At 27.7% G+C, this 23,880-nt stretch overlaps 1 protein-coding gene across 2 annotated transcripts in view; it reads left to right on the forward strand.

Annotated features, from left to right (window-relative positions):
* Window positions 1–23,880, forward strand: part of LOC107162101 (cyclic GMP-AMP phosphodiesterase SMPDL3A) — a 199,974-nt gene that overhangs the window by 85,993 nt on the left and 90,101 nt on the right. For both annotated transcript variants that reach the window (XM_089229080.1, XM_015508832.2), the window contains exons 4-5: window positions 11,226–11,294; window positions 16,442–16,616. In XM_089229080.1, coding sequence (XP_089085206.1) covers window positions 11,226–11,294; window positions 16,442–16,616 — 244 coding nt within the window. The remainder of the gene's footprint in view (window positions 1–11,225; window positions 11,295–16,441; window positions 16,617–23,880) is intronic.

Here is a 23,880-nt window from a genome sequence, read left to right on the forward strand (position 1 = left end):
ATTTTCTAGAAGTTTTCAATTAAATTTATTATCTCTATAAAATACATATTACTATTTTCAAGTGACATATTATTATATTTCCATGATATATACTGATATGTATTTATGCATATATATATTTTTTTAAATAAATTTAGACAAATAGTTAATTGTGTCGTTAAGAAATGATAATTTTTAATCAATAACGATGTGAAAACATATCTTATGAAATTTACTTTGTCCTTGAAAATCTTTGGATTTCGATAAAAAAAAAAATTTGTAATAATCCAATAATCAATAGTTATAATTTTCTAATAACTGAACTGCTTAATGTTCAAGTATACTATCGTATATGTATATATTTTTCTTTGAAATATAATTGTATTATTCAATGTTATTTTAACTATGTAAATATAATCAACAAAACATTTTAATATGAACAGCTCTAAAGTACTACCGCTTTAAGTAGAGTGGAACCCGCTATAAACATGAATTTTTAACCAGCGTACTTCAAATCATTAACAGCATTCATTGAATAGTAAAACTAATAACAGTATTTACAATTATATAGGTAGTTGTTCATTTTAAATATTTACTTTTACAAATGAAACAAGAGATAAAAGAATAATAAATCCTAAAATAAGTTTTATAGTTTCAAAAATAAAATGTATAAGAATATGTTGAATATATTTTAAGTATATAAAAAGCATTGCAATATTTTGCATCTAAGTATTATATATTGATTCAAAAGTGCTCAAAAGATTCACGAACGCGTTGCATTTGAGTGATCCTGAATCAATTGTTGAAACATTTTTCTAATGTACGGTTATCTTAAACTTCGGTCAATGTTTTTATAATAATTGTTAAAAATTAAAATGTTACATACATACTTTTTATTATTATTAGAGTCTCAAAGTATGAATGATAGTTTAAATATTATATTTATTATATTTTAATACGAATGAAATAATTATTCTTCCTAGCAACAATGTGACTGACTTTTTAGTCAAAATTAATCCATTGACTATGTTATAGCGGTCGACGTCTTGACCGGATAACGAAAAAAAAAATTAAACAGAATCGCGAAACAGAGTGGTCAAATTCATTTTTTGTTTTTCAATTTCACATTTTAACTGGTGGTATACTTGAAGTCAAGTAACAATTACGACAACGTGACTAGGCATTAGACCAATTATTTACTATACTTGAGCTTATATAGGCGTACTACGCCGTATCATTATCACGTTTAATTACTAGCACGGTTAACATGTCCCCAATCGATCGTAACATATATTCGGCGCATCCAAGTTGGGTCCCGAGTACTGGGGGCGAATCGCAGGTACTACACTAGTTGGGTCCCGGATTTTTATAGGTACTACACTAGTTTGGTCTCCGATTTTTATAGTTACTACACTAGTTGTGTCCTGAATTATTTTAGCTACAGCATTAGTTCTTGGATATTTTTTGATAAGTAACTATACTAACATTTTCCTTTGCATTTTAACAAACTTAGGACTGTCTATAATCCATTTAGACCACAGGTATGGTTAAAATTGTGTTTTACAGTATTTTTTTTTTTTGTTTCCTTTCCATTAAAATACAAGTTATTAGAATTGTATAAAAAATAAATCACTTTTGTGTTGGTAAAAATATTAAAAATGTTAAAAACCAAGTATAAAAATACATATTATATAATATAAATATAGCCATAATGCTATATAGGTGTAAGTGAAAAAAATATTAAAAATGTTAGGTTAAGTTTTTAACCATACCTGTGGTCTAAATAAATTATAGACAGTCCTAGGTCTGTTAAAATTGTAAGGAAAATGTTAGTATAGTGTAGTACTTACCAAAAAATATTCAAGAACTAATGTTGTTGCTAAAATAATTCAGGACCCAACTAATGTAGTAACTATAAAATCAGGGACCGAACTAGTGTAGTACCTATAAAAATCCGGGACCCAACTAGTGTAGTACCTACAAAAATCCGGGACCTAACTAGTGTAGTACCTAAAATAATTCGGGACCCAACTAGTGTAGCAATATTTTAAATTTGGGACCCAACTCGGATGCAGCCCATATATTATATGCAATATACGTAAGGCAAAATGGGTACATTTTCAATTTCATAATATATATCTTATCGTTTGTATACAAAATTAATATATAATATTATATATATTTATTAATAATGACCTACGCCTAATACCAGTATACCTTACAATTATTTTCGTCAACAACTCTACATGTCGAGTATTATGTTTAATGTAAGATATACCTTATACCTAATAACATTATCATATCGTCTCGTAGCGTGTTTTTTCCTTTCATAAATTATAGCAACATATTTCAGTATATTTAGATGTATAATAAAAATCTACTGTTACGAGTTGCCGCAATAACTTCCTTCTATATTTTGATTTCGAGAACGCGTTTTTTCTTCCTTTCATGTATATGCATATATAAATATATACATACATACATTTTTTTTTTTTTTTTGGTGAATTATCCTTTTCAAGTCCATTACCACTATCGGATATGAATATGGTAATGTGTAATCCATACACGTATCACAAGCCGATATCAAAATAACTCCAGATATATTTTATATCCGACCATATTATAATATGCCATCGTTTCACATATAAATTGGTGATTATGCATTTTCGCCATCATTCTTTTGAACAAAAATGGGAAATTTTGAATGCATATTTTTTGGGTTTTTTTTTTTTATTCGACACTGTGTTTTAGCTGGAGTGTTATAATACACTGTTGTATTTTGTAATATCACAATTTATAATAATATATACATAAATAATGAATGGAAAACAGTCATAATGTTTATTTATTTCAACAAACCCTGTACGTACAATTAAACTACATTACTACATATATTTATTTCGAATACACTTTGTCAGATGAAAATTATTACACAATACAGTATGACGTATAACATACATTTCTAATAAGTATTTGGTTTTCAATACTAAAGTCAATTTAATATTTATGTATAGAGTACTATTATACCCGTGTTTTTAAGACCACTATATGCTAGAGAACTACTTCTTTTAGCTAGCTACTTTTGCGTACCTGTATATATAAAAAAAAATAGCAGTCCAAATCAAATAAACAATTATTATTAGGTGTTGCCTAGCAACAGTTAGTTTTTTTTCCTACTATATAAAACTAAGAAAGGAAACCTATTATCTTGTGCGAGTTATGATGATGGACAAACAACATAAAAACTCGTTACGAGCTGATAATGAAAAAGTAATATTGGGAGGAAAGCAGTTAAATGTTTAATGCACTATTTTCGCGTTTAGGTATATTTTAATTATCGGTTATATTATAGATTGACACAAGTATATTATAAAACTATGCAACGAAATTCATTTTTTTTTGCTTAATATTAGAAAATTGTTTAAACATTTTCTTTGTGAAAAGATACACCATAAAAGTCTTGAGTTCCTAAGTTATTTCTTTTGAAGGTCATGACTCTTCCAATCTATTCCATATCCACGCTAACGTGAAGTTACGAATCTACCAAATCAAATGTTTGCCATTTCCACTAATATAGTGCACTGGTCACATTATATTAAATTGCACATTTTGTCAACTAGGTACTTTTATTATTTTTATTTTTTGAATGAAAAAGTACAAATATATATAATATTGTATTATAAATTATAAACTATTAAGACTCGTATCAAAAATACATTCATAATCCAAAATGTTGTTGATCTATATTATTATTAGTATTTTGAAATAAATGCAATTGTTATATTTAAATATTATATTCTGATGATATTACTATAAAAAAATACCAAAAATATAATTGTGAGTTTCAATATTAATAAATTATATCGAATGGGCTTTCAGTTTATTTTATAATATATTCAAAAGTGAAAATTGAAGACTCCCGAGAGTGTTTTGTTACAAAGCATTCATTTTTCAGACATAATTTCTTTTACGTATTTTCAAGTGAACATAATTAATTAATTTTATAACCTACCATCAATCATGATTCCAATGTTTACGTTTCAATGTTATCAACCTTTTCCATGGCGTTTCAACGATTTTTTTTTTAATTTAAATATTTAGTCCCAGTATTCAAAACAAATAATTATAATTTTTAATAATTTTTAATAATTCTTTTAGTTTGAATAAAAACTGACTAAAAATATAATTGTATAATATTTTATACATAACACATTGTGATTGAAAGAATAACAAATCCATAAACCCACCAATCTAAGACTTAAACCTCGGCTACCACAGGATATCCTACTAGAACCTAAAGAAGACACGTCATTACGTCAATCTCAGATTCTGACCTAGAGTTATAAGCTAACCAAAATTTAAAAATTAATTGTAATAATGCAAATATTGTGGTAAACATAATACTGTAATCATATTAATCGTATATTATAGTACCTAACATTGTAAAAATACTTAGTGTATTAACACAATTAAATTAATAAATAAAAAACAAATCCATATTAGATTTTAGATTTTAAACTTAATATCTAAATTAGTGAATAGTTGATTGCATATTACTTAATCTTATATAATTTGGAATTTGTTGACCAATTGCAATATTAAAAGATGATTAGTTGAAACAAAACGTAATTCCACTTTGTTGACCGATTATTTAAATCTATTTTAACAATAATTATTCTTTTAAACTAAAGATAAAAATGTTGTTCAATTTAAATATCACTTATTTAGTTTTGAAAATTAGGTAGTCAAGTTCGTTTAATTCAATAATGTTATACATACTACAAAAGTCAAATCAGAAGATTGAAATAACAGGATAACACTGAAATTTTAATATAATTACTAATTATACTAATTATATTACTAATTATTAATTAGTAAGAGTGTATTACAGTGCACCGTTCTGGCGAGGGTGAATAGTGCGTATATTATGATCGTTTTTTTTTTCGATTCTTTTGGTCGTACATTCGTATAGTGTGATATATCATTCACAGTAAGTCACCTTAGCATTAATTTGCAACCCAGTCACGGCTACATAAGAAATTGCGTTTTGGCTGAACACGTTTCGAGTATTTAACACATTTCGGTTAGGTTAGTTTGATTTTCAATGCATTGCCACCGTTAATTACTACTTTCACGTCGTTTTTGATGGTGGGTTAGAGTTAGGTGCCTACTCTCTTGTTTTTAGTAAAATATATTATTATTAAACCATTTAAACCTATATTTATATATTATTTTAGCGATCTATAAATATAATATAATTATATTATATAAATATAATTTTTTCCAACAATTAATTTAAAAGAAGAATTTATCATTTGAAAACACCCGATGTCTATTGTAATATTATGTGTGGCTATGCTAGTATATCCGTTATGATTGACATGAAATTACGAGTGTGAAAAATTAAAACATTATTTTATATTTTGAATAATGGTGTTAATTCAAACAGTCATTAATGGATAATATTAAAGTTAACAACTTAAATGAATATTTATATATAAACCTATTCATCAAAAGATAACTTAGAAGTATAATAAACTATAATAAGGTACCTAATAGTTATCGTGGGGCAATATAAAATAGACTTAAGGTATAACCAAATACCAAAATATTTAAGAGGACGTCTAACCCGCATGTGTTGCCTCTGTCTCACACACGTACGACCTAGCAAATATCGTTTGCTAGTTTCAATAGGGTATTGTCAGTTTGGATATTAGAGTGAATCCACCTATTATCAAACTTTTAGGCAGCAACATTATCTGTTTTCTCTCGTTGGTTTTTTACGGTATTTTAATTTTTAAGTGAGTTATGAACATTTTAAAATATTCATAATTTACATACCCATAACTCACTTAAAAATTAAAATATCGTAAAAAACCAACGAGAGAACACATATAATGTTGCTACCTAAAAGTTTGATAATAGGCGGATTTGCTCTAATATCAAAACTGACAATATCCTATTGAAACTAGCGAACGAACATTTCCTATGTCGTACGTGTGTAAAACGGAGACAACACATGCGGGTGCGACGTCCTCTTAAGAAGCGCTTCGTATGGCACTTGGAGACGAAGTTTAAATATTACAATAATATACTTAAATGGTGTAAATCGCAAATTATTTTTTTGCATATTATTTCATCACATGATTCTTGTGAAAAAAAAATACATTATTTTTCACAATTTCTGTTGTTCGGTGCCGACTCCGGCATCTACAACATTTTATTTTTGTCCCGGGTGTGCTCCTATGATCGAAGCTTCTAGAAGAGCCCAACAACCCCGCCGCCGTATAGTGCAAACCGGCTCCCTGGCCAGCCACTGCGAACCCAGGCCTACCGCCGATTGGCTAGTTTTCGTCTGTCGTTCCATGCCCACCGTCGTTGCCGTTGCCGCGGTCCCGTAATATTTACGTGTCCCGTCGCCTTTCGATATCGGACGTATTGATGTAATATTATAATTTATAATATTCGATCACGGGATCAATACGGTGCAAGGCCTTTTCCATCGGTGGCATAAAGCCTTTATTATCGTGAGTGCGAGCGGGCGACTCGGTCGGTATTTTATAATTATTGTCAGTTATTGTTGACGTGCGCGGGTGCCTGAAAACAGTATCGGGCAAGCGTTGGAGGTTATGTCATAAGGACAGTCGAGTGGTCGACGGCAACCGGTAACGTGGTATCACGAAATTGATACGCAGTTTTTATCATTTACTGTCTGTAAACAAAACAATATTGTGATATCATTATTTTGCATTCTAGTGTATTATTATTGCCTTCGTGGCCTTTGTATTATTATAGCTTATATTATGTAGTTTCTCTCTAACAACGAACAATCGGTTCAATTATATTATATCCTGTATTATATAGTAGGTGGGCGCCTACATCCCCTTTTACATTTGTATGATATTCTTGTGTCATATATTTTATTATTATTATTTTATGATGGGTGGTGTAATATGGTAAAATACAGTTCACTTTTCGGTATTCAAAACTAACGGAGTTATTAATTATTATTTAAAGGAATTACACGACACAACAACTTTAGTACACTATCACATTTTGTATTTTAGTGTATTATTATTATTTAGTATATTTCATGTATTGGTTTTACAATTATGTTTATTTGTTTTTATTTTTATTTTCTCCCTCTAAACTTGCTCAAAAATATTAAGCGCCGCATCTTTTCTGAGAGGAAATGTTCTTGAGCTGGTACTTTAGACAGCTAATTTTTTGATTTTCGAAACGGTACTCAAAATAAAAGCGGTTAAAGGAGAAAAAACGTACGATTTTATAATATTAAATAATTACGGACGACGTTTTCTACTACAAATATTGCTTCAAATGAAAAATGACAAGAGATCTTTTTAGTTATATTTTGGATTTTGTTCCTTTCGGTTTAAAGTTCAGAAAATTTTAGCCATTTTTGAGTTATTTTTTGTTTCTGTTCTGTAATTTGTATAAACAAAACAAATATTAAAATTTAAATGACAAAGTAAGGATGCCATGTTCGGACCGACTTCGTGGATACGTAAGAAAATTTGGTAGTGATGTGTTTTCCACGGATGGTCAAATTTTGTTTTGTAAAATATGTGAGGTGAAAGTTGCCACTGATAAAAAAATTACAATTACTCAACATGTATCACGAGATAAGCACAAACAAAGATTACAACGAAAAATTTCAGGTACTAAAGTTCAAAATTTATTAACAGTACAAAAATCATCATTCTTTGAAGACTTAACTAATGCATTTCTATGTGCTAATATACCTATGTTTAAGTTGAATCAACCAACTTTTCGCAAATTTTTAGAACAATATAAAAATAATGAACTAATAAAAAAATATTAGATAAATCAACTTTAAGAAAAAATTATGTTTGTCAAATGTATGAAAACACACTTATAAAAATTAGAGGAACTTTATTAGTAGATACGCCCGGAAAAGCATTTTTACTAAAAAGTAATGTTTTAGAAAGAGCGAATCATAATATAAGCGCAAAATTTTTTGATAGATCTCTTTTAATTTTGTGGCCAACATGAATAAAACATGACATGGTATTACTTTTTTGAGTGAAGCAGCTCCATAGGTATATAGCCAAGGCTGGACAATCTTTTAGCTTATTGTACTATAAAATGATTTATGTTACTTGTTTGGCACATGGTTCACATCGAGTATTGGAAGAAATACGGGTCAAATTTTCCGAAGTGGATCAGTTTATTTAAAATGCAAAGAAAATTTTCTCAATTAATAAAAATTTGCTTAAACTTATTGGCAGACAACCGTCGATCATTTAAATTCCAAAAAATTAAAGAAATTCTTATTTTAAAATGCAATGCAAATGTAATTTAATTTTTAACTTATTTCTAATTATAGTAATTTTTTTTTTTTGTACATAGTAATGCAAATATATTTTTTTACTCATTTTTTAATTATAATTTTAATTTATTTAATAAATAATGCATTTTTTGAAAGGTCATTTTTTTATAGTTATAAGGCATTTTTTTGTATATTGAAGTAATTTAAATCCGAGCCCTAATAATAAGTAATAATAATCTATAATATATCCTAGGCAGATATACCGTCTCCGCTCAAAATCGTTTTTCGTATACAACGATATAATATCATTGGATTCACATTTAATTCCATCCATTACAGTAACCCACTTGTATACATCCAGCTTTTTATTTATATTCTTTAAATTTTGATAAATGGCCTGCTGGAAATAACTTAAGAAGTTTTGTTTGTTTCTTTATTAATTAAAATAAAAACTTTTATCCTAATTTAATTTGTTTAGTAAATTACATAGTCTGGTGACATGAATCAAATGAATCAAATGTTTTAATGTCATTAAAAATGTAAGAAAAACTTTTTTTTCTTAATAATAAAATTAAGTCTAATGTACGTGCTGATGCAATCACCATTGTACCTCGTTATAACCAGTGATTTTCAGGCAAAAATTTCATCAAAATTCTACCTTAACAAATAATTATAACGTTTTTTGTGTAATAATAAATTTATTATTGTCTCTTAATCTTGTATGCATAAACGTTTAGAAGTTTGTTTGTTTTTTTTTTTTAATAAATTATCAACAAAAAAGTTTTTAAAATGAATAACATTTTATACTTAGCCTTTGAAAAAAGTTGAAAAAAATATCATAAATTAAAATGTAAATTAAATATAAAAAAATCCAAATTTATCTGTGCTTATAGATTCTGGCTAAACTCGTGTTCAAAGATACTTTTAAAATTAATATTTTATCTTCATGAATCATAAATTTATGTGAATAGATTTGATTAACATTAATAGATATTTAACTGTAGTACAGCTAAAATTAATTTCATTCTTTACCTAACTCGTACTACTATATAATGTTTTATTTTTAAATCTGTAGTTAAATATTAGGTTAGCAATGATTTATCTGTAAATATTAAACTTTGAATTTGGTTTTTAAAAAATAACTTTATATCAAAATTATATTAATATCTAATAAAATTAATTGAATTGTGAATTCAAATAATACCAGGAGTATGTTTGAATGTTCATATACCCACAAGTTTTTGTTAACGTTTTTCTAAACAGGTAATATAATTTTTAGTCTAAAATTTTAATTTTAATTTTTTGAATTTTTCTTCATAATGTTTTTTTTTAATTCAATGTTTGGATAGATTTTTAAAGAAAACTTTTTAGGTAGGTGCAATTTTAGTTTTTCAGCAGATTGAGGAAGCAATTATTTTTGCAATAACGAATGTATATTTTTCACGTTGAATATTTTCTTTCATGTATATGTCATTGGGTTGGAAATTAAATGTGCAATCCATATTAAGTTTTCAAAAATACTGTAGTGTTCTATAGTAGTAATAATAATAATAATAATTATACAAATAATAATAACAGTGAGGAGTAGGATAAATATAAAAATCAAACGCGCACGATAATGGTTCTATTATGAGTTCTATTATTATGTCTCAAACTAAGTATAATATTAATTTATTTCTTAAACTTTGTTTATAGAAAAAAATGTATTTAACGTTCATTATTTTCTTCACATTTTTAACCTGATATTTTTTACATGTAACTTTTCCAGGGTATATTATCAGAAACCGATTCTTAAGTGTCAATAATTGTATTTTAGTGTTTACGTTTACGACATTATCAAAACAATTTTACCGTAAAATATAATATAGTTTCTAATGTAAACTTTTAATGTAATTATTGTAATTGTTTGCAAGGCCTAGTGATATTATTTTTACCATACCTATATTATATAATTACTGCCCGCAATAATTTTTGAACTAATTTAATCGTAGTTAATGTAAAGTGTAGCATTGTGAATTTATTTATATGTCTATCTTATTAATATTTACGTGTTTATTATTTACTCGTAACGACATGTTTTGTTATTGAGGTGGTAGAAGAAAATCATGAATAATTGCTTTTTGTCGAAATTATAATATTATTTTGTTGTTGTGCTGACGGATGCTGTGCAGATGTGTAGGGGGTGGAGGTATCGAGTTGAAACGTATTTTGGGCTTCTAAAAGGGACCGAAATAATTGATATTTATAAATTGCTCGGAGCTGAAAGCCATATTATGCCATAACATCCTGGTATGTCCTCTCATCCATTTGCTCTCGTTCGCTTGCGCCCTCTCTCCGGTCACCACATCCGACTCCTCTCACTCACTCTGCTTTGTCATACCTACCTACCATGAGTCAGCGGCAGTGGTTCGACCGCCACGCAGCTCACCACTTTCGCCACGCCGAGTACCCACCGTACACGCGTACATATTATACATATATATGTGTGTGGTATGGTGGTATGTGTCCCAAGCGCGTTCAATATGCATTGCCCGTAAAGTTATTAATACTAATTTGCTCTAATCCGTGACACATTGTAAGCCCCTCGTCCAGCTCTCCCGGGGGAGTGTCATGGCATCCTGAATCCGGATACTCCTCCCGGTTCTAGCGCCGGGCACTCCGTGTATTACATATATAGTAATAGTAATACGGCACTTGCGCGCGCAAACCCACGTGCCCCTTTCCCCCTCACAAAAACTACCCCTACTTACTAGAACGACGACCGAATTTCTCGACCACTCCACCACTCCTAACACTAAACACTCCCCCGCCCCACTCCCACCACTCTACCTTTTTCACCAACTCCAACGTACGCGTTTGTTGGAAGTGAATCTCGAGGGATCGGTGCAAAGTTCTAGCAACGGACCGAATTAAAATTTATCTTCACTTGTTTCAGGTTACTTTTGGCACATCACCGACATACACTATGACTCGAATTATGTAGCGACCGCCGATTACGCACAAAGTGAGTATTTAATAAGTTAGATCATAATATAGATATAAGTTTATTATTTTATCAGTATTTGTGTTCTAATCAAAAGCCCACAAGTAGACGATACTGATTAAACCTTGAGCGTCGTCAGATTATGAAAACTATTGGGAAATGCCAAATGCACGTCTTGTGATGGCAACAATTATTTTCCACACATATTACACGAGTTCTGAGTCTATCGATCGGTTTCTTATGATATGATTAAATCGGGTACCCTGGTGATGTCGTTCTAACACAAACCGAATATGAATTTCCCAACCGTGAGCCATCGGCTGAATTATAAACATTTTTATTCACCCCAGAAAAAAGTTTGCCACCGAAATATTGGACTAAACACGAATAGAATTTGTTTCGATTTTTTATACATGCACATTATGAGCGGATGACAAGTAAAATGTCCAGAAAAAAATCTCAAAATCCACGTGATTGTGGTTTTTGATGAAATCAAACCAAAACTGTGGTTAAAGACATACGTCTTTATATATATATATATATTTGAACGCACACACAAATATATTATATATATACATATACATATACAAACACACTGATTGAACGTTTTTCGGTGTAACTGGCATTGGTCGCTCTTAACCACCACCGCAACACTCAACCATACTCAGGTCATGGATTCGTTTCGTAAAGTTTTAACCACATTTAATTTTGAAACAACTAATTTTCAAAAGCAATTTGTGAGAGTTTGAATTGAGTTTTAATGATTTATAGCCGAAGTATAGTATGTTACTGCAGTTTTTAGATTTTTAGGTGTTATATAGTACTGTGGTACGAAATAATATCATTTTGTAGGAAATTTAATGTATTAGAATTTTGGTTTCATTGATCAATGATAATAATGTACGAATAAATAGTTTGAGATACGCTTTTCAATATAATTATAAGGTAATAAGTGAACAAAAACAAATATAGTTTTGAACATAAATTACGGTTATCTTTAAAATTTATTTTATACAAATAGTAAATATAAGTATAAATTATCCATAAGTGTATTTACTGTATTTACAAGTTTATATTATATTTAATAAATTTATCAAAAAATTATTCGTAGCCAAAGTCAGGGTTCTTTATTGGCCAAATTATAAAATGTGTAAGGAAAATTAGAAGGTGAAATTTGTTTAGTTGATGAGTAAGCTCCATAAACGTTGATATACAAACATAAGTTTCTTTAAAAACTCTATATTAAACGTTTGCCAGTGGCCTGTTAAACTGCTTAGACTAAGTTGACTAATACGAATGAAATGATACGAAAGGTAATTTATATTTAGTAGAAAATAAGCAAAATGCAAGACATTTCTTTGTAACGACTCAATAGTAGTACACGTATTACATAATACTGCATTGAAGCAGTATATTTATTTTAAATGAGCTAATAACATGAAATCACGTGTAATCATCTATAGTAATTCAATAAATTAAAAGGCTTTACAAAATATTTCAAGGAATTGTTTCCGAACTACCTCCGATACGAAGTTCATTTATAAAAAAAATATTAATTTATTAGAAAACTTTAAACATTTTTCTGTCATTATTTGTCAACAATTATAAGTTAAGTGCACATCATGGTGCAATAATTATTTTATTTTTCTTAAATATACATTTTAAATTATAATTTACCCTTCGTTATCATAGATAAAATATTAATATATACGTATCTGATATAACAATTTTTAGTTTACAATAATAATCCCATTTTTACATGCATTCATATTGAACGTTGTTTAATAACCGAACATGTACATCACAATGATAAATTGCCTGTTTTGTTTAAATAAACTAAAGCCAATTATCAATGACATTTTTGTATCATTAGTTTTCATATCACAAATCAAATTAATGAAAGCTAAATAAATTTTCACTTTATGATAACAAATGTTATTTAAATATTTTACAAACTTTAGTTGCCTACAATACAATAATAAATACACATAATATATGTCAAATTTTAAAATACTTGACATTCGAGATAACCCATTAGAATCTAATGATTAGATGAATAACTTTTTTCAATAAAATTTAAACTTTTCGAAATATTGTCACCTTGTATATAATTTTTGTGAGATATTCTTTTTTCATCTGTCGTTGTCTAACCTAAATGTTGCTTAGTAATAAAAATATGTTTTATTTGAATTTATCAAACGATTGAAAAAAATAATATTTTTATTTATTTATTTTTTTTTTTTTTCATTGGTCTTGAAATTTACAAAGAATTTCTCCTTCGACAACTATGGGCCATTAGCGTTGGATTAATTTAAATATCTAGAAAGAAAGAGAAAAAAAATTGTTAATTTTAATATACAAAATAAATATGTAAATTTTTGGACATTTTGTGTCTTATAATTATATACATGTCAAAATTGTTGTTGTTAACTTATAATAACTTTAATATTTGAGATTGTTTTAAGAAATGTATTGTTTTTGTTTCGTTTTCAGGATTTGGCCTTAGACTTTCTCTAATGTCGTGGTTTATGTTTAATTCTTCTCTGGTTTTTTGGAATATTTTTATTGATGATGATAAATATAGTAAAATAATATAATGTAAGGGTGATTTGAAAAAATAATGAACTAAAATACAATATTTTATTTCAAATTCGTTTTTATAATACTCAAACATTTCAAATTAAATAAAACCAATTTTTTTAATACACGAAAACAATCAATTTCATGTTTAGTATATGAAAAAATATGCGCAGTCAAGTTAAATAAAGCAATTTCTGCCTAATATGTATCATGTATAGATTAGTTTTCATAATAATATTATAATACGTGTTGTCAAATATACACTCATCGAATATTGGAATGGTTGTATCAAACATCAAAAATGTCAAAGGCTACTTTTAAATTTACATAAAATTACTATTACCAAAATGTTTCCAATATTTGAACTACCTATATATATATATATATTTATTTATCTGTACTATTACAATTCCTATCAAACAAAACATTCAGAAGAGACGATTTACAAACATTTGGGATTACTATACATACATCATTTAAGATAAAGAATTTACATGTAATAGTATAAAACGATGCGCCATTTTAGTCGTTCTTTTTTTTAGTTATATTTTTACATTATATACATATAATATACAACCAATAAACATTTCTCCGTAAACCAGAGTCATTATTGACTTTTAAAATATCGTGTATAAGCCATACCTTAAACTTTTGGTAGTGAAGAATAGTTTTTGTAACGTATTTATTGTGCTAAGAACTAGAAATAAATGTGTTAAACCTATGTTAAGTATCACGTTGTCACGTTCTATTCCCTAAAAAAACAGCGTTTTACTTACTAAAGACAAAAATATTCAAAGTTTTTTTGTGTTTCATATCACATTTAATTTTTAGCGACAAGCAATAAAACCATATTATTATCCATATAATGTTGGAACTGTGTACAATATTTTAACACGAACAATTGAATCAGATGCTATATTATATTTTATTTTATATTTTATGTCTACACTTTCTGTGTCTATATATCTTCACGGTTGATACAAAACTGTTAACAAAAATAACTCTCATTGTATAGTAACTAATTCATGTAGGTATGCAACAAACGTTGTATGCGTTGTTCCACTGTATTTGATAAATTATATATACCTACCTTTATCAATAAGTTTATATTATTATCATTATAACTAACTGTTTTTAAATTTAAAGGAACGAAATGTTTAACATTCTATTTATTATTAAAACGCCAGTTTTGATTACAACAATTAATTTTTGTCATGATATAAAATAACTTTTCATCGAAGTTTTTTCTATTCCACAAATATTATTCCATTGCAAATATTTATTTAAGTAATTTAAGATATAAACTCATACAATATTTAATATACTTTCAAACCAGGAATGGTATTTAAAATAAATAAATGATTCCAAAAAGTCCCTGTGATTGGGTATAATTGTATAATTAGAATATGTAATTTCTATTAAAAGTGAAGATTTAATATAAATATTTATTTAATAATTATAAGTCATTATATTGTTTAAAATAGTAAAATCAAATGTAAAAAGTCAATACATATATTATTAGATATAAATCATAACATTACAATATTATATATGTTACAATCGTACAAGTAATCATCAATTGACTAGTTCAATATTTTAATTACCTATTCTTTAATATAAAAATTATTGATGATATATTACAAATATTGTTATTCAATGACGCCAAACAAATAATGATAAATTAACTTTCAGTGAAACGAATACTCCTAAGAAAAATAAATTTAAAATGTATACACAGCCAACGGGACCTTAAAAACAGGGCTTTAAGCCAAGAAAATAATTGCAAACATCGATACTTTTTCGTTGGTGAATTTAACAAAGATTTATCTCGGCAATGCATTTCATTTAACCTCGAAAGTATAATGAATAAGTACAATTTTTTTACTGTAAGTCTGCAACAGTAACTGTATTTTTGATTAACAGAGTTTGGTTGACAAACCATTGCGGTTATTTTATGTTTGTAAAACTTTGACGGTTTCTCTAAATTTACTGGAGCGTTCCCATGAACATGATGGTGTATAGTTTTTGAAACTTTTTGGTTTTAAATGACCGTATATAATAATATATTATGTAAACAGAATCGTTTAGTAAGTTTGAAAACCTTTAATTTATTGAAAGTGTATAATAATAAAATTCATATTATGCACAATCAATAAAATTGTTATCTATGCATTCATATACTATTTCTTTGAAGCTTTTGAAAAATTTTTCAACACTTGTTCGAAAGATATTTTGACGTCACACATATACAATATTATTCAACGAACATTTTTAATATATTTTTATGATATATTATGAATGTAACAAAAATAATTGACAAATGTATAGTTAACAAAATATTATATACAATAATATAAAATTGAAAACATTTTTATTTATTTATCTGTATTTTTAAAATTATTATGAATACTTTTAATTACAATGTTATTATTATTATTATTTTTTTTTTTTTTAAAGAATAAAATTCGTATTTATAGCTAATATTACATGTGTCAGTTATTGATGTTCAGCCTTCTGTGGTGTATCTTGATTGATATATGATTTTAAATGATATATACTAAAGAATCGCGAACTATTTGGTTTTTCAGGTTGTAAGCGGTCGGCGATTGATCAGGAACTGTTTATGGAACGGCCCAGTCTACCATCCGGTAATGGTAGACTGGGCGATTACGGGTGCGATTCGCCGTGGGCGCTGGTCCAGTCCGCTGTGAAAGCGATGAAAGAGAAGCATGGAGACAACATCGAATTCGTGCTGTGGTCCGGGTAAGGTGTTTTCTTTGTTATTCGTAGAGAATGAGGAAAACAATAATGACGATAGCATATAAAAATAATAATAATAAAAACAAAGCCATTCCCTTTATTCTTTTCCGGTCCATGCGGCCACGGGACAGTTGCGCGTATAATACATAGGTGTATATTTATAGGTACAACCCAAAGAGCAAAGGGTCACCAAACAGAAGCTTAGAGTGGTTTCTACCTTTATCTCGGTTCACTGCTACTGATTGGCAAATTAAAAACGCCCTGTAAAGTGTTTTAGTTATTGCAGTATAGTTTGTGGCAAGAAAAAAAAATTATAATAATACTTTGTTCGTTGACTTCATTTATTGTTTTTTTTTACGCTCTCTGTTAGTATTGATTAATCCGTTGACACTTCCTACATTATACGGTGACCATAATTATTATTTTGCATAATGCGACCAAGTCCTCTCTATGAGACTTTATACGAACTGCGTGAAAGTGACATTTTTTTATGACCCCACATTACGATTGGTAAATATTGTTATTGAAGATCGGTCAGTGATAAACGGAATTAGGCTTCGCGTACGTATTTAATAGACATATAATCTATGCTATGTTTTTCCATTTATATAAATTTCAAACAATTTTAATTTTGAAACCAAAGAGTAAAACAATATGTGAAATTGTTATTAATATTATTTACGATTTACAAGTATGATGTAGATACCTACGTAAGTTTTACAATCTTAGCGGAATCTATTCGTAGTAGTTGGTGGAATTGATGTACCTAAGTAAATATATATTTTTTTAAGAAACAATAAGCTTCGGTAGAATCAATAAATACCGTAACATTATACGTTTGCTTAATTTATACAACAACTAATAAACTATTTTGAAGCGTTCGATGTTGTATAGAAAATGCCATCCGTATGGTTTTTAATGTTAGCAACTCTTAACACATCAACTACGCACAATTCGTGCTATAAAATGCTTTGAATCTTTGAATGCTTACAATGTAACGCCGTGAACTTCTCGTCCAGTTGAAACTATAATAATAATAAAAAAAAATTTGCGTTACTATTTTTAATAAAAGTTCTTGCACAACTAGTAATCGTATAATGCATAAAAAACAAATAATAAAACATTGATTTTTTGTTTTTATACAATGATTTGTGCAAACAAAATCACTTGCATTCATGTATTATTTTTACAACGTTTTTATACTTTCTGTTTTTTCTTTTTTTTTTTCATACAGAATCGATGAGTATTGGTAAAATATTATTTCTACAAATTATTATGTTTTTCGAACGAGATGAGATGATCTTGTAAATTTAATTAGTTTTTTCCTTGAGGTATAGAGTGAATTACAGTATATAATATTTTAACAAGATTATGGAAAGATGAATATTAACTATAGTTAAAATAAATGAGTGCTTAATTTTAGACAGTGGGATATTTAAAAAAAAATACATAGTAATATTAATACGATGTATTGTTTTTATTTAATTAGTTGTACACACTCAATCTGATTTGAGCGGCACATTATATGATCTTATAGTAATTTTATATTGGGTATTATTTCACTGGTTCTTTCTACGTTTGTATTATGCCTAGAAAAATAACTCAGCTTTCTCGGCAGTCTGCTACAGCAAAACGGCTGCGACTTTTGCTCAAAAATGAAACAGCCGACGAATATATGCTTAAATTGGTTACTCAATGAGTAATCATTTAAAAAAACCAAGCTAGAGAATCAAGCATTTAACGTTTCCATCAACTAGCTCAACAAAATACACTATCAATAATGAATAGAACTTGCAGGCCATACATTTTTTTGAATTCTACCTTTGCTTATGATTGTAACCTTGACTATTCTGTGCTAAATGATATTGATTTTGGTAGAATAGACAAAATGTGCAACAAATGCTAAGCAAATAAATTAAAGGCTGAAACTCATGGACTATGTTGTACTAGTGGAAAAACAGTTGTACCTACAATTCCTAAACCGACATCAGTTCGGTCATCCACTGGAAGTTTTGAACATGACTACCTGAGTATTAAACGACGAATTAAACACAAATTTTGAATCAAATTATAGAGTTGGTATTTTTAACGGGAAACAAAGTGCACGGGGATCAACTAGTCTACTTATAAAGTTGAAATTTATTGAGGTATATTTATGTTTTTAATATGTTATGAAAAACATTTTTGAAACACATAGTAAATCAAGTTTTCAATCAATTTTATACACAATTTACAAAAATATAGACTTACTCTATATATTAATTCTAATATCATGACAGCTAAAATCTAAAAATCTTCATTTTGAACCCGAACAAATTAGAATAAACAACATTATAGTTTATTTTGCGATGATTCTATATAATAATTCTACATACAGTCAACAGTTTTGATTAATATGATATAATCCATAAATGTATGTCATTAGTTTTCTGTGGCATAAATACATTCAATGCGTCTCTAATATTTGCACTGAATGATTAAAATATATTATCATTACGGTTTATCAAAGTTATATTCAATTTGAAATATTTTATTAATAATGCTTTACCTTTTGAAATGTAATAAATATTAATCAATCGAAGTGAAATTATTGTATTATATTATAATACGATTGCTTATAATATTGACAATTTGGGATAAAAATTGATCTCATCGTTTCTAAACATTCTATTAAATCTCGGTAAGGTCAATAGTTGAATCAGCAATGTTGATACTTATTTATTTTGATCATACTATTTCTCAATAATATGTATAATATATAGAGAGAAATGTAAACGTAGCTCTATATTTACCTGTGTAACAAATGAAAACTACAGTCGTATAGAATGTAATTAATTATCTACAGTTATTATTATTTCATTATTTTTATGTATATTTTATTGATAAATACAATATTTGTATAAAATAATTAGTTTTAATAATAAAATTGAACTAATGTATTATAATAGTATCAACTTATAACCAATTTTAAATCCATGACAGTAATTATTAAGGTAGATATATCAGTGTAGTGATGGCGTGTTTTTCGTTTTAAAAATGCATAATATAGCTTTTCTGTTATTATTATTATTATTTAGCTTTTCGTTTTATCTAGATAAAAACGCGATTATCTTTTACCAGATGCTTTTAGATTTTTTTTATAGATAAATTCCTATTAATATAATCTTTTATCTTCATACAGAAAATATCCTTATCATCTATTCTCAAATAATGACACTCATAATGTGATTGGGTGCCAACACGAAACATATCACAAATTCTGATACGTATCGAGTGGAACAGTACCTACCTATTGTGCAGGCGTTTAGAGCGTATTGTTACAGACACACACGTCGCACATTGTTCTAATAATATTATATTGTACACCTGAACACAGTAGCTATATATACGTAGGTACCTACGTAGTGTTATTATATTTAGTGTTGCCATTCCTACACACGGACGAAGTAATTAGATTGAACGTACCATCGGAGTTTCACACACCACGGGATTATAATATACTCGGGTGCGTTTGAATACGTCGTATTCAACAACGTTATGTGCCCCACTATAATAATAACACTCCACCGTAAAGTTTACGGATGTACACATATTATTAATTTATTAACAAGAGCAAGATATATAATATACGGGAACGCGGTGACGGGTCGTGTGGTCGGCATAGCGTTGGAGCGGTGGAGAGGTAGGTAATCTTATATTACTCCTCGGGATACAGTGAATAGTGTCCACATGGGATAATAGTTCACGTACACAAAACGACGACCTTATGAGATCGCATCTAATGTAAAGGATTACATATCCAAGTATAGGATACGGGGTTTTGTACGTGTAATGGTATATACTATACGTATATATAAAGCTATTTACGAGAATTTATTTGGCTCGTGTCCATCTCGAGTCAACCGCGTCTCTATAGTAAAACTTATAATACGCGCTGGTCTCAACCGGTGACTATATTAAAAAACTTTTCTAGTATAGTGCATTTTCAATTAAAAGTCAAAATCGTCACATTGTTTATTCATAATAATATAGATTTGTATATTTTATCAAAAAGAGTTTATAATATTGTAACGAAAACATAATAATATATACACGGTGGTTATTGATTTATACGTGCTTAAAATTTTAGCATATAACTTTATTCAGTTAATAATAAATTGTATGTGGTATTTTTTATATACAATAAATGGGTAAAAATGAAGTAGGTAAATGAATTTACGTATCTAGAATACAAAACGAAACAAAAATAAAACAAAACAAAAATAAGTATAATTTAATAATTGATCATTGGTTTCGGTTACAATTACTTACGCATTATTTTTCGTTATATTTTTACTTATTCGTTTTAAATAATATAGGGAAGACTTTACTTTTAAGTATTTGTTTTTGTTTCTCTTAAATGTAGATGCCTCTGCGGAATAATATGACGTTTTCTGACTGACATCCGAGTCCGATTATTTCATGTAGTTTCGTTGGTATATTATGTTTTACTCTTTCTCCTTCATTTGATATGCCTTATAATACTTATAATATTAATATAAGGCTTATATCATCAGTTTTTTTATGGTAAAGGTAACTTCGAATGAAAGGCAATCTTTTGGTGGTAGATTTTTCATGAGCTGTTCGTGTTTAAAGTTGAGTGAAACTACTAAGTATATTATTATTTTGATTTTTTTTCAAAGTTCTAGATTGTGAGTATGGATTTGTGCTTTATTTTGATTTTTGATTATTATATTATATTAATTTGTTTTGACCAGTAATTTTGCAAAATATTCTTTATAATTAGTTATAGGTATATATTTGTGTTTATAATTTCATCATTGAGACTTTTTTCAGGAAAAAATCTATTAAAGTCTTTACAATATGTGATAAAAATAATATATTGAAAAACTTAATGGGTCCTATTATTTAGCAATGAAATACATTTAAATTGGTTTTTCTAGCGAGTACCTACACAAATAAATATATTATACGTATATTATACACTGTAAAGTTTATCATTAGAGTCATAACGATAAAACATTAAACAGTTAAAACTTTTTGCTAATTACTTTCACTAACCTTAAGCCTTTCACGTTTTTTAATCATGCTGTTTACGATTATATTATATAAAATAAACAAAAACCAAATTTTCCTTGATATTATAAGTATTTAGTTTTCTTGAACGTGTAATTTCCTAAATTAGAACATCTATTGTGTGATGCAACAATAAGAAATAGAATGAAACATTTTGAAAAAAATATATACATAAATAGGTAATATTATTTAAATATTTGAAAGTTGTACAAACATCATGCGTGACTCGGATGGTTATTAAAAGAAGTTAATCAAAAATATTTTAATCTAGCTTAATTAGTGAATTTCTCCATATTGTCTGTAAGCTTTTAAAGTTAATAATATAGTATTTGTTAATTAGTATTAAGTTACGTTACCCAAAGTTCATAAAGTTTATTTAACTAAACGTGAGTTGACTTTTTTTATTGACTGACACGTCATAAATTCATAATATTATAATTTTACAATAAATGTGTATTTATTTATTTTTGTTTTTTTAAGGGGTGGAAGAATAGATAAATCTTACGTATACGAAAAATTCACAAAAAATACAATACATGAAATGAAAATATTTCTGTAAACTTTATGTGTTGTTTTTTCATTGTTTGTTGTATTTTGTACGTATACTGAACTATATGCGATCTAAAAAAAAATCACATATTCTATCCATTTTTTGTATTCACGAACAGTATTTTTATTTCACCAAGCGACGACTTTCCATTATGTTTTATTCATTAAGAATATTGTGCATGTAAAGAGTGCACGTTCCGTATACAATATACTTTCAGCTAAATATGTAAGACACATAGGCAATTACATAATGGTATACAGTACCGTTTCTTTATTCAACTCTATTTAACTACACACAAAGTATACATACTGTATTTATATATTATTATATACGGAAAAAATTGATAAAAACTACTGAAAGAATAAAAATTGTAGATTACTTATTTTATAGGGAGACTCGTTATTTTCTGAGAAAGTACATAATAATAATATAGTTTATAGTAACAATATATAAATGTAAGTACAGTTTTCTATTTAAGTCTTACGATTTGGTGGTTTAATCAATACGTGCTGTAGATTGATATAATAACGACTAATTTTCTTCGTAAAATTACTGCAAAAAGGTTAACTTGTTATAGTATATTTGTATTTAGTTAACGTTGTTTAGACCCGAAGTCGCGTAATACTGAGTACCTACTGCAGCTCTACTTACGCAGTACGATTATGCAAATAATAATATACATATAAATATAAATATATTCAATGACGTGATTCTTTAAGCACAAAGCAACCGTTATCTAGATAAGTATTATCTTTATTGAAAATATTATTGCTACATATTTTCGAAAAGAAAAAAAAATCAAAACAATGAAAAGTAGTAAAATATAATTTTTTTTCAATACAATATTGTCTCATAGTGATTTCAGATTACCTGCATACTAATATTAAAATCATTTTTTTAATAGACGGTAATACATCTTTATATTATGAGTGATAACAGTTAAAACAATCATGCAGTATAATATCTTATACGTTGAGTTCAATAATTTGTTTTTTTTTTAAACAAACCACTTCGATCTGTCATCGTCGCGTGGTTTCAGTCACAAGTGTAATACAGCAATTTGTGTTCTTGTAAATGTATGTGTATTTGTGTGTTTTTATACTTTTTGAAATCGTTTCTTTTTCTCACGTCATTCGACGATGTTGTTAATCATGTTGTATGAATCGTAACAAAATAAACTGTATATATGACGTACAACATACCCTGCGTTGTGCAAACAAAACATTTCGTTTGTCATAGTGCACTTATTGTGCATATAATGTAATCGGAATCTGTATTGTTCGATCTTATGGAATTGTTGTGTGAATCGGGATAAAAGTATAAATTGTATAACAATAATATAATAATATAATACGAAGGATTCGTTACTTTCCAAAGGAAAAAACAACCCCTCTCCCGTAGTTTAGAATTTAGAAATTTTTCATAAAATGTCTGAATCCGCAACTCAGTGAACAACAATAAAAATAATATATTGTTATAATGCGATGACATAATTTTTTCTTGTTTATTTGTTTGATAAGCTCACGTATATTTAGAATTACAGGGTGTCCCGTGAAGATTTACCCATTGCGATATCTCCCGAAATAATGATGATATCGAAATTCTGGTTTTGTAATAAATCTTACTGGGATAAGAACTACG

Source organism: Diuraphis noxia, unplaced genomic scaffold, assembly GCF_037042655.1.
Source record: "Diuraphis noxia isolate RWA-SAM2 unplaced genomic scaffold, SU_Dnox_SAM2 contig0005, whole genome shotgun sequence".
NCBI lineage: Eukaryota > Metazoa > Arthropoda > Insecta > Hemiptera > Aphididae > Diuraphis > Diuraphis noxia.